Raw genomic sequence first — 12,838 nt, forward strand, 5'->3', positions numbered from 1 at the left:
CCACCACCCTATTGGCTTATATACCACTGACCTTTAAGTAACATTTACCAGCCAGAGGTGGCTTGGCTCACCTCTCCCTGTGAGATGCTGCTGTGACGGACAGGTGAGCAGTGTGTATGCGGGTCTGCAGATCCACAGCAGCAGAGTACATAAGTTACCTTGTCTCCCAGGTGGATTCCATGTTTAGAGAGTTCAGGACCTGCCTGGGACCTTGATTAATGACTATCACGTCCATTTCTGAAAAACGCTTGGCTGTTTGTTTTAGAGGCGACGGGAGACAGCTCACGTAGCCGTAACGATACGGTTCCCACGATGCCATGTGGATGAATTCTGGAGACACTCAATTCCTTCTTGCATTGATATGAAAAGCAGCGGGCCTTCATTAATCACGCATGTCCGGACTGTTCTCAAGAAAAACCCATGATCCAACTGCTAGGCCTTTTTTATGGAAAATGTTAGACATTGCATCCTGAGATTTGATCGGTTTTGATTATTGACTTACAAATTTTTAGTTTAATGAAATGCATGACAAGCTGTTTGTTTTATTAGTTTCAGGAACGAATGTTGATCTTAGATGAGCGAAGTCATGAGTTAGACTCATTCATTCACACTACTGTTCTTTCTCTTGACTAGGTTTTCTAAATTAGGTAACAAAAAGAAAAATAAATGCAAGAAAAAACATATTCACAGCCTGGAAAATGACCTGTTATGTTGCTTTACATGAGCAGATATCCTGCATTTTCTCTATGCAGTGACTTCACTTACAATTTCTTACGTGAAAAAGCTGCAGCCCTAAAAGCTTTTATCATCACACTCAGCATTTTGCTGCTTAAATCCATTACTGAAGGACTTGTGAATACATGTGCTGCAACCTCAGATTTTATTTCAAATAAATTGTCCTGTTGTATCAAATGAATTAAGTGCTAAAGAGCAGAGACACTACTTTTCTACAAGACCAATCAGAAGGAAAATAATCATTTAAATACATTGTCCTCAGGTAATGATTTCTCTGCTCAAGAAAGCAACTCTCTTCTTGTCATTTGGCATGTTTTGATGTATGCAATACAAACCTCACTGCAGCCAGTGAGTCATTTATAAAGCACACGGAGAAATGTTCTGCTTAGACAACAGTGACACGGTGAATTTAACAAGGACAACAGTACACACACAATTGAAGAATACTGACATTTACACACAAATGCAAGCACACATGTTTTTTGTGTGATTTGTTTTTATTCTAACAAATTATATACAGCATGAAACATGCTTTTCATAATCAGGTAATTCTGTTTCTCCGTCCTCCAGTCCAAAATAATGACGAGGACCATTAGTATAGATGTAATTACAGCTAACTACAGTATTATCATGCTGATAGAATTTATGTGAGGTGTACTGGCAATAAATGCCACAAATGTAAAACATGACTCCCAACAATAGACTAAATTTGCACTTGAGTAAATGCAACTGAAGTTAAGTTTCACTTAGGGAACAAACGTCACTGGAGGAATTAATCAGTTACCATAAAACAAGCACAGTTTTGTGTGGAAAAAGGAGAAAATGTCCAGCAGTAATATGTTAATCAAGCATTGAGGGACCTTTTAATGGCTGTGGTTGGCACTATGGATGCATGATGGGTAATTACCTGTTTAGAAGGACAGAGGATGTGTGCAGTGTGCTGGTGAAGCTTGAGATGGAGGGTGTTCTTATAGAAATCTCATACATTTCTTTTTGTAGTTTAGTGTTTTGGATAAACATTTCTCAAGTCTGTGTCTTTGAGAGTTCAGGCAGGATTTAGTGGTTTTGCTTTTATTTCTGAAGACTGAGACAAAAAGAGCAATATGGTTATATGAAAATGTGTTAAAAATATTGATCTAAAAAGATGGCTGTGAGCTGGTGCAGACTAAACATATGTTAATTAAATTGTACAGATACTGTTTCTGTTATTTTCCCCCACAAACATTAAACGTACTATACGTGGTGGGGATTTAGAGGTATTATGAGATAATTACTGATATTTATTAGCACCCCATCTTCATTGAAGACCTATTCCCTAGACATATCCAGTGTTTTGATTGCGATTTAACTAATTAGATCTTCAACATTAACAAAAATCATAACCCCAGAATCCTTGAAAGCCAAAACACAATTAAAGCTATTTTTTTTTATCCTGTATACCAACAAAATTTTAGATATTGGTAGATATATTTAAAGGCAAAGTTTGTATTATATTTTTTCTGCCCTACTTAGAAATGCATATACAGGACCAAGATGAAAGGAAAGATATGATGAGCATGATATAAAAATAACATTAAAGCTTTCTGTTAGGTTAAGGTGCTTCTGTTTTGCATTTTAACTTAGATTTGATTGCTGCTGAGACAGGAAGTGGCAGCTCAAACGTGATAATCTGGCCTGAAGCTGAGGTTGTGTGATGCTTCTGGTTTCCTCTACGCTTAGAGATGAAGGTGGTCGGGGAGTGTTTGAATGGGGGACAATCTCCAGTTGTTACAAAACCACAACCACAAGAAGGAGAGGTGAACATGCAAAACCTGTAACAAATATGAATAGCACCAACAAAAAGACAGGGCACACTTCTGCTCCTTCATCCACAGCAGTGGCAGCAGCACAGCCTATCATCATGATATTAAAGAGTCCTGTAGATTAGAATCACCAGGGCAGCATCAGAGGCAGGTGAGTCCACTGCATGCGTGATAACACACTACCAGCCCCCAGTAGACTCTCAGGTACCTGCTGAGGCAATCCAGGGAGAGGCCAGCTTGGACCTCCTCTGCTTTGGTCTGGTCTGTGCAGGCTCGGGTTTGGAGGGCTCCCGAGCAGCAGGGTGCCTCTTCTTCCATCGGCTGCCTGAACACAGACACACGGGATGAGAACCAGAGACGGCGATCCTCCCTCTCTCCCCCTTCCTCCCTGCTCCCTAACACTGCTGGCTGGGCTGCAGCCAGCCAACACAAACACTGCTTTCACCTCATCCAGATAAAGCTCATCAGTGATCACTGAGCGCAATCGTCTGCTTTCATGGTGTTGCCTGGTCTGGGGTGTGTTGGTAGGCAGACTCGCAGCACTTTGGTGCTGCACCGTGCACATAATTCCCCCATCAGTGCTGTTTGACAACGCTGCTGAGAGCAGATACAGAGAAATTAGTGTCATAATATTTGTTTTCATACGTCTAACAGCATGAAGACATGAAACAATATTTTTTAATCAGCAATTCTGCAGCTTGTTTTGATCTAACACTGTTTTATTTGCAAGAGAGTCCTGGATGTATGTTAGAAACGTCATTTCTTGCAGCTATATTTGAATTAATGGATCTTTTTGTGATTGCCACATCAAATATAAGCTATAACAGAAGCTGTATTTCCCCCTGATGAGATAAGGTTACTGAATCACAGTCAGTGATATAAACACACATTTTACTGGAGGAAAAGGCTTTAGGAGATTTAGGGAATTCAATAAGCTACAGATTTAAGATTGGCAAAAGGAGATTTTTTTTTGTTTAGTTATTTTAATGCATTTTTAATCCCTAATTATTGTGCTTTATTCTATGTATTAAAGAATTCCTGATTAATAGACAATAAATAAAAAAAATGTCTATTGTTTTTTGCAATTATACTTGTAAAATCAACAAAAATAAACAACAGTCAGTCAAAACAAAACATTTATTCTTGTCATTTCATGATAAATTATATTCCCTCCATTCTATTTTTCTATTTATCTGCAAACCTACAGTCCACAAGCTTCTATTTGTGTGTTTGTAAGGTTGCTCTACACTAAAATAAGACACAGAATTGGAGCATCCAAAATCTGCATCAGTTATTTGTGTCCAGTCTGGCTGCTGAGGAAGAAGAGGAAAAATAAAAGGAGCTCAGTCTGTGTTGCCAGTGAGGAATTCAGGTTAGTCCCAGAGGACATCACACCTGTCAAGAAAGCAGGATGCAATAACACCCTCTATCCCAAAAAATAGATCTAAGGAAACATTAGCCAATATAATGAAAAATAGATCTAAGGAGCTGACAAAGCAGATAAAATAGAAAAACAAGCTCAGAGTAATTCTCCTTTGATAGGCCTTGAGTATTTAGTGAGCACAAAAAAAAACAAAAAAAAAAAGACAAAAGTAGGTTATAGAAGTAGAAGGTTCAGGAAAAAATATTTCATTTGAGGTATAATATTTATTTTATTTGGCCTAAGTGTGACAGACTAGTCGAGAATATAGGAGTCAAACTGGTTGCAAACAGCCTAAGGAAGTGCCCTCTTTTCATTTTTTTCCACTGGGAGACCGCCCATATGTGCGTTTAATCCACATTTGCAAGCAACTCCTATCTTCCTGCTATTTTACCATCACTGTCCTGCTCCCAAACTGCCTTTTTCCTTCTCACATGCTTTTCACTGCAGTCGTCCGCCGGCTTCCTCCAGCACTCCCTCTCTTTTTCTCTCCCCCCACCACCCCTCCTCTCTCTCTCTCTCTCTCTCTCTGTCTTTTTTCCTCCTATTTATGAAAACGTCACTTCAAGTCCCTCCCTGTTTGAATCTCATTAGTTTCTTGTGTGTTTCTCCCTGTCAATAATCCTGAATCCAGACTCTCTCTATTTCCATCCCTCTCTATCTGTCAATCAGCGCCGCCTTTGAACTGAAAACCACTCCGACCAACTTCAACTCACTCAATCCGAGCGGCTCGGCTCCTTCTCCGGCTTCCTTTTTCTGCCAAGATTCCCTTCTTTTTTAGTTTTCTACCAACCGCCAGAGCTTTGGAAAACGCCAGTGCAGACCCCCAAAACTTAAACTCGGACTTTTCGAGATCACTGAGATCAAGGGTTTAAAACTTTGTGTTTTTGCCCTTTCAAAAAAAAAAAAAAAAAAAAAAAAAAAAAAAAGGAAAGAAAGAAATTTTTTTTTCTTACTCGGGAAAAATGCCGCAGCTCAACGGCGGTGGAGGGGACGATCTGGGTGCAAACGATGAAATGATTTCCTTCAAAGACGAAGGGGAGCAGGAAGAGAAAATTTCGGAGAACTCCTCGGCAGAAAGGGATTTAGCAGATGTCAAATCTTCTCTTGTAAACGAGTCGGAAACGAATCAAAACAGCTCGTCGGATTCAGAGGTAAGTTGCAGATTAAAAATCGGGGATCGATCGTCCCCGGCTGTAAGTTAGGGGCCTACATTTACTGACATTGTACCGCTGGTAGACTTGGAAAAAGAAAGTTAGCTATCGCCCGCTGTGTTAACTTTAACGCAATCCTTGTGTTTCGTTGCATTTCAAGGCGGAAAGGCGGCCTCCGCCTAGATCTGAAACTTTCAGAGACAAAACAAGAGAAAGTTTAGAGGAGGGTGAGTTTCTGCTTTCTTGTCCTCTCTTGTTGATTTTGCATCATGACAATATGTGTGCGTGACGGAGAATATCTCCTCCGCTTTATTCCTCAAATGCAATTTTCAGGAAATAAGTATCCAATGCCACTTTATAAAAAGTTAACCTTTTTTTCCCCTCTCCCCCCCTCCCCCCCGCCATGTTAGCTGCGAAAAGGCAAGATGGAGGGCTGTTCAAGAGCCCACCTTACCCGGGCTATCCATTTATTATGATCCCCGATCTCACAAGCCCCTACCTTCCCAATGGATCACTTTCTCCGACAGCACGCACAGTAAGTTAATTTATTTACAGCTGGATATGTGCACAGACACCCCTCACACTCTGTCTCTCTCACACACACACGGGCTCCCGAGGAGGCAGCCAGACGCGGGAGTGTTGTCACCCAGAAGTGCTGCCGATAAAAATGTAGAGCCAAGTTTTGCAACTGCTCATGAAGTGTTCAGTACGGCGGCATGCGTGCAGCTCCCTGCATGGAAGCTAACATGCTAACAGTGCTAATCGCAGTGAAAATTGACATTTAGATTATGTGGCAGGTGATGTGCACGGCGCACTCAGTTGTTGCTTGAATATCTGCTTTTAGCAACTTTTAAATAAAATACACTTTGATTTTTTTTCTCAGTATTTCTATTAAGTGTTTACAATAGTAGTATTCATCAAGGTTGCAAATGCATGAGTTCAGCTTATACTGGCTTGTGTTCGCACAGCCTCATCAAAAATGCCCTTTTTTCTACCACAAGCTGCAACAGCATGCAGACCTTACACTTGCTCTCAAACTCACTGTAAGCAGTGCAAAAATCAAACAAATAAAATCAATATGCAAATTAGCTTTGCAAAGTGATTTGCATGTGTCAAACGTGGAAAGAGATTGTGTGAAAGGTGCATGCATGAAAGGATAAAAAAAAAACAAAACAAAAAAACTTAAAGCAGTTTTTAATTATTCCTTTTATAATATCTGCTTATCAATCCATGTATGACATTTTGTACGAATGAAAATTATGTCTTGAATGGAAATGATTGTGTAACCCTGTGCTGTATTTTGCATGTGTGCCGCTTTTGCTTCCTGGAGGAATCAGTTGCCTTTAACTAAAACATGAGCCATTTAAACCCATATTTATAAATAAATTCATGTTATTTATTTAGACACAATCAGCCATGCTGCAATTATGCACACGTATTCATTTGCTCACCACCTCACTGGTCCCACATAATTTTCAATACATAATTTTCTCAACCATTTTTTTTAACCTATTTTAAATGGTTGCAATTACAAGTCTGCACTTTAGGACCTGTCATCTCATTTTACAAGGTTAAGGCACAGATCAGGCATTAGGGAATCTGACCCTCTACCCCCCTCCACTAACTCAGCTCTAACGAAACCGATATTTGTTACCTCGATTTTTTTTAAGCTCTGCATGTGCACACCTTGAAAATGAAGGCATATCTGACACACAATGCTTTCTTTTGTGTTGTGACACAATTTCTGCTTTTCACAAAATTGCTGTGGTCTCACGTGAAGCAATTTCTTGTATTCTCTATTTGTGTGTATGTGTGTGTGTGTGTTTATCTGCTGCACAGGAGAACATTTAGCCATTCTCTTAGTGAGCCAGCCTTGTTAACGCTGCAGGCTGGTATGTGGAATTAGTCTCTCGTTATTCTCATCAGCACTGACACAAACACGCATTCACAACAATGCGCATGATTTGAAGTGAAGGACTTCCTTGTTTCAGTGGCAAAGAGTTTTTGTAGTTTTCTTTGCAACTATAGCAGCGCTGTGTCCTGTAGTCTGAGGAGTGCTCGCTTCGTTGTGCCTAAGCACTTAGAAAAAGCAGTAAATTGTGTGGTATGTCTGGAAGATGCTGTGGTGAGACGCTCCGACCTTTGCTCGCTTATCGTTGCCCCTGAATCCCTATTTTCACACACAATTAAAAAAAAAAGGGAGTGTGTTTTTATTGTTTTTTTTTTTTTTAAATCATGCTCTGGGATTTATAGCGTGCTCTGTCCTCTCTGCTCCATTTCCTCACAGTCAAGAAAGTCATTACAATAATTTAAAGCCCTGCCGACTGTTGAGGAGGTGCTTATTAACATGTTATGAGACAATATTTCTTACAAGTTAATTTAGCTGCGTACCTGAACAGTAACTGTGTCAGAATGTGGTTTTTCAGCTGGCGGTGGTCTTCCGACTGTACTGCCTCGGCCCCCTCTGTCTGCAGCGCCCTGTGTGTCCGGCCATTAGAGCTTTGAAGTCAGCGGTGGCTGTAATATAAATCTATTAGACTTAAAGCTGGTATAAATAATTCACCTGGACATTGATTAGCTGTCTTGCTCCCTAACATGTCATGTTAGGCTCCTGAATATGACTGCTAGTATCATTAGAATGAGACTTTTCTCTCTCTTGTCATGAAAGCCTTTGATTCTCGCTGCCTTATCTCCAGTTTTCTTCATCAGGTCTTGGATTTTCTTAATGCTCTGATATTTTTTCAATTTGTATTTTAGGCTTTAATTTTAATGTCTTTTACCTTCATATAAATTATTTAAATTCAGTTTTTTTTTTAAACAAAAACCTCAAACCTTTAAAATCTTTAGGCTAAATTGTCCCTCAGCTGGCGCTTGCACTAATTTATCTGGACATCTTAACTTGTTTGTGTTATTTTTGTGTTTGCATGACTTGAGAGGGAAGAAAAAAAAATTCCTGTATGAGGCCGTTACCACAGTTTGTCTGACCTCTGGGAGTCATAACCACTGAGAATTTGTTTTTCCTACCACCTAGGTCCAAGGAGCCTCACAATTTAGTATCATTTAGCAATTTGACATGACGCTGTGCCAGGGCTTTAAAAGCCCTCCTGCCCTTGTCTCCTCCTCTCCTCTCCCTGCCGTCTCCCTCCTCCCTAAACCTCTCACAAAGGCCTGCTGAATCACTGGGTGCAGGTTGAATTGGGGAAGTGGCCTGACTAGTGCACCCCTGGTTTTCCATCTCCTTTCATGCTCCCTCTTGTTCCCTTTTGCTCCCTCTATCTCCCTTCCTCCCTGCGTCTGCCTTTTGTTTCCTGCCGATGCTAACACAGGCTTGTGGAAAAAAAAGGCGGCGGGTTAACTCCGGTGCTGTGGGCTAACATCACACCTCAACAGGTTTGGAGACACACAGGCTGAGGGGAGGGCGAAGCGGGATCTGGGCGGCCAGCTCTCCTGCATCGGGGCTGCAGGGCCGTAAATCCACCGGCTTTATTTACTGCCTCTCGGACTCATGAATGTTAAGATATTTGACGCCACCCCTGGCCCCATAATTCTCTAGGCCTGGAGACTTTTGGTGGAGGTTTTGAGTTTCGACGTATAATTACGAGTAGTTTATAAAAGAACAAGAAAGTGGAGGTGGGGCAAATGGATGGTGGGGGGGGAATGCAACACTGAGGATCCACCACTGTGTTTAGAGTGGGAGAAAAAAAAAAAAAAAAATAGAAGACGCTCCCAGAAGCCGCAGTGATTCTACAAGAAGACGGTGAAAAGGCTTTGTGTGGTTGAAACAATAGCTTTTCTCCCCTTTTCCCCTCTTTGTTTCGATTGTGCTGTTGTTGCTGCAGACTCCCTTTAAAAAAAAAAAAAAATCCACTTTTTTAATTCCTTTGTATTTATTTTTATTTACTCATAAATAAACCGGATTTTCTTGAGATTTTCTGCTCAGATTATTGTAATGAACATGCAAACGTGAATACATTCCCACCTTCTTTGTGCTCATACGTTGCACACATTGTTGTGGCCTTATCTGACACGGACGGTATCTTTCCTGAACATGTCAGCAGCTATAAGCATAACAATAGTATATCATATGGATTATATGTGTTTGGCTGCTGTAAATGGAATTTTAGGCTGTGACAAGAGGAAAGATCGTTTAATGTGGATTTAAGGGATAGGCCCCACACCTTATCAAATTGGCTTTACATGTTAATGGGGCCTAATTGGTGTCCGCGGGGGTTTCCGTGGCACGATGTGGCCACGTTTTCTCCCTCAAGCTGCAAAATGCACTCTGAATTTAGTCAGAAGGTTGCGCTCCTTTTGTCTTGCAAATCACTTTTGTTTACAAAGTATGGCGGAAGCGGCTCCCGCTCTGTCTCCCTCCCACCAGTCCCTCTCTTCCTCCCTCTCTTGCTGCTCTTCTCATCCTATGCGAGGAGAGAGGGAAAAGGAAAAAAAAAAAAAAAAAGGTCCTTATTTTTCTTCGACTCAATAAACAGCCATAAAAAGTACAATCTGCTTTGGATTTGAGGAGTTAAGTTTGAGGGGTGGAGGTTGGTGTGGTGGTGGTGGTGGGGGGGCTGGGAAGCAAAGTTTGGCACCATTAAACTGAAATTGGGGTCTGCTAGACATTAGCGGTGCACAGCACATTCTCGGAGCTTAATTAGTCCGAACTGTAATTGTTCATGGTCTGCCAATAGGAGTAATGCTCAGGAAAAGTGGAGTTGCACTAAATCGGCCCAGGGTTTTTAAAACAATAAATCACTTGCATATTTGTGCCGTGATTCAGATGGAGGCTCGACCTCTCCCATCTCGACATGTGGTAAATTGTAAAGTCAATGAATCGCAGATGTAGGGTTGGTGGTGGTGAGGACTCGGGGAGAGGGAGAGAGAGAGACAGAGCGAGTACAGTACGGTTTTGTTAGCGCCTGGTGAATGAATGGAAAAGATTTGTGCAGTAAATATTTACCGAGTAGAGAGATATATATATTTTTCCTGCAGCTACCAGGGCTTAATTGTCTAATGTTGATGATGTTGGCAGGCTGAGCAGTGTGAGAGCTTACGTGCTCGTCGATCTGTCACTCTGTTTGAAACACCCCAGAAGGGGGGGGGGGGGGAAAAATCAGTTTGTGGGGTGTGTTTCTAATCAGATTTTAAACTAGTGTGAGGGGAGTAGTGGCTCCCTGGTGGCAGTGTGAGCTGGGTTTAGGTGTAGCAGCTGCAGTTGAGTCTGCTTTGGAGCTTTTTTTATGTGTTTTTTTTTTTTTCTTTAATTTTCTATTTCATCATTGACTTCATTGTATTTTTTATGTAATCAGAACTAATCTGTGGCCTAATTTTGACGTCAGTGTGAAAGATTATGCCTGCCACTTATTGATTCACAACACAGTATTTTTTGTCTTTTTCTGAGGAAAACAAATTATTCTCTAAATGAATTCATTCTTTTCTACCTCCTGTTTCCTTGCCTGTTACTGACAGTGAGCCACCACACTCTGCTTTTCTATGTCTGAGGAAAGAGGGGAAAAAAAGGCATTAGTTAAGCAGCTGTGCACTGGGGTCCCTCTCACCCCAGCCCCCCAGAGTGAGTGTAACCCCCTTTCTTTCCCACTTTACCCCTCCCTCCTTCTTCAGTGCATTTCTATAGAGCTAAACACAAAGATGGTACTGTACATCTGGAATGCAACTTGTGTCATCTGTTAAATATAGGCTAGCTTCGCTCCTGGCCTGCAGGGCTCGGGGGTCCCTCAAACATGGAAATTAAATTATTCTCTTCAAGTGTGTTTATATTTCTGTGAGCATGAAGCCACTAGTTAAATCTGTACACACACCATGCTACACTTTATTTGCTATTATCCCATAGAGGACAGCACATCTTGAAAAAACTAGAATGACTTATACAGCCAATGTAGGCGTATACTCTGAATCCTGTATTGTTTATTTATTTATTTGACCTTTTATGTTCTGCTTTTCATTCGTAAGAAATTGTAACGTTTTAACATCAAAGTTTTTTTTTCGTCTTTGAATTGAATATTTTTGAAGGACTGTGCAAAGCTTTTAAGTTGCAGGTTTTTTCTGGACAATTTCACCTGCTTTGTAAAGTAAATTTAAATGCAAACTTAAAATATTACAGGGCAAAAAAATAGAGTTGCAGGTTTTTGAATCAGCGGATCTAAAGCAGAATAACTGGCGTCATCAGGAGGTGGCAGTGCAGGCAAGTTACGCGGCTTTAAGCAGAGTAGAAGAAGTGGTAGCCGAATACAGGTCACTAAACAAAAGCAAAACCCCAAAGACAACAAACACAAACCATATTTGGCAGAATAATGGAGATAAATCTGTCAAATTTTATGTTAATTGTACTTGTTGTTATTAGCTAGTCTTTACTGTCTGCTGGTGTCGGCGATATTATTTCTATCGCAGCACAAACACAGTTGTAAGTTAATGTTTGTTATCTCCGAACTTATTCAGTGGAGTGTTTTTCCCCAACTTAATTTTTCAAATAAGGACAAAAACAGACATCAGTGAGTGAAAAATGTTTTTAGAAATTTTAAAAAATTGATCAGATTTGATAAATTTGATCAGATACTTCAAATTTTGGAATAAAAACAATTCTGGGATCAAAAGAACAAACATGGAAATGTTTCAGGAGATCAGACACTTGCCTGACGGTTTAGTTTTGATTATTAGGTTATATTGAGACAGTTGGCATTAGTTTATTTGTCCAAAAATGAGAAAATTTATTTATGAAGCACATTTCATACATAAGGGAACCCCAACATACTGAACACGAGTTAAAAAAACAACCAAAATAAAGATCTTTTTTGGTTTGTTTTTTACTTTTAGCTGTTTATATAGTTGTTATATGTATGACATGTTATATATGAAACAACAACAACAACAAAAAAGAAAACCCTGTAAAGATACATTAGCCATCCTGCTCCTGCTTTTCTTAGTTTTGTACTGAAATCCTCATATTGGTAGGCCTGTACGTGCTTGTTGAAAATAGTGATAAGAAGAAATGAAGTGCTTGCTGAAGATTTAAAATTTTATTGGCATTGTTATTGTACTCCATCAGCTTGAAAAGATAAAGTTAATGACTATTGATTCCATCTTTTAGATATAAAGGTTATGGGTTGGGTTTGGATTAGCTTGTTTCAAGATATAAACCTATAATCTGTATTTTTCAGAGAATGTCACAATTACAGACCCGATGTCCTTTAGTAAGGCAGAACTGACTGTAAATGCAGATCTAACTACATTTTTAAAGTATTTTCATTCAGGAGAAGGAATCAAGCGATTATGTGAGGAATTTTTGGAGCTCAGATATCAGTTCAGAAATACTTTTGGTGTGTGGGTTTCTTTACTTGCCTGAATGTGCATGTTTCTGTAAGTTCATTCATTATGGCTCCAGAGCGCTCCAGTAGCCAAATGAGTTCACCAGCAGCAGAGTTGGGAGGGGGGGGCTTGAAAAGCGGGAAATGTGTGTTAGCGGAGGGGCGACGATGGGGGGGCCGGAGGGTCGGACGGACAAAAGCTGTCTGAATAGAGCGCATAATTGCTGTTAATGCCAGGGCAATGAGAGCAGCGACAGTTCCTGGTTAGATGTCCAAACAATAGTGCCCCTGGGCTTCACATTTATCTTCCCGTGTGAAGGGGGGAGAGAAAAAAAAAAAGACATAACTGAACACAGGAGAGTTTCAGTTTTTGGCCACGCTTGGCGACTAAGCATGTGTTCATGT

At 40.4% G+C, this 12,838-nt stretch overlaps 1 protein-coding gene and 1 long non-coding RNA gene across 30 annotated transcripts in view; one reads left to right on the plus strand and one right to left on the minus strand.

The window, feature by feature from the left end:
• Positions 1–1,708: 1,708 nt before the first annotated feature.
• LOC121632150 lies at positions 1,709–5,038 on the minus strand. Of its 2 annotated transcripts, none has more exons than XR_006008891.1 (3): positions 4,914–5,038; positions 2,983–3,131; positions 1,709–2,862 (listed from the first exon to the last, which is right to left on the minus strand). It is a non-coding gene; the product is annotated as an uncharacterized LOC121632150 (long non-coding RNA). The 2 variants fall into 2 exon arrangements; XR_006008890.1 differs by having other exon boundaries at positions 2,983–3,134; positions 4,914–5,030.
• The window catches only part of tcf7l2 (transcription factor 7 like 2), an 85,456-nt gene continuing 77,067 nt past the window's right edge, over positions 4,450–12,838 (plus strand). For 9 of the 28 annotated variants that reach the window (XM_041973330.1, XM_041973329.1, XM_041973336.1 and 6 more), the window contains exons 1-3: positions 4,450–5,111; positions 5,272–5,338; positions 5,522–5,646. In XM_041973330.1, the coding sequence (XP_041829264.1) occupies positions 4,923–5,111; positions 5,272–5,338; positions 5,522–5,646 (381 nt within the window). In that variant the 5' untranslated portion in view covers positions 4,450–4,922. The remainder of the gene's footprint in view (positions 5,112–5,271; positions 5,339–5,521; positions 5,647–12,838) is intronic. The other 19 variants (XM_041973331.1, XM_041973332.1, XM_041973337.1 and 16 more) reach the window with 5 other exon arrangements.

This window comes from Melanotaenia boesemani, chromosome 21 (genome assembly GCF_017639745.1).
Source record: "Melanotaenia boesemani isolate fMelBoe1 chromosome 21, fMelBoe1.pri, whole genome shotgun sequence".
NCBI classification, from domain to species: domain Eukaryota; kingdom Metazoa; phylum Chordata; class Actinopteri; order Atheriniformes; family Melanotaeniidae; genus Melanotaenia; species Melanotaenia boesemani.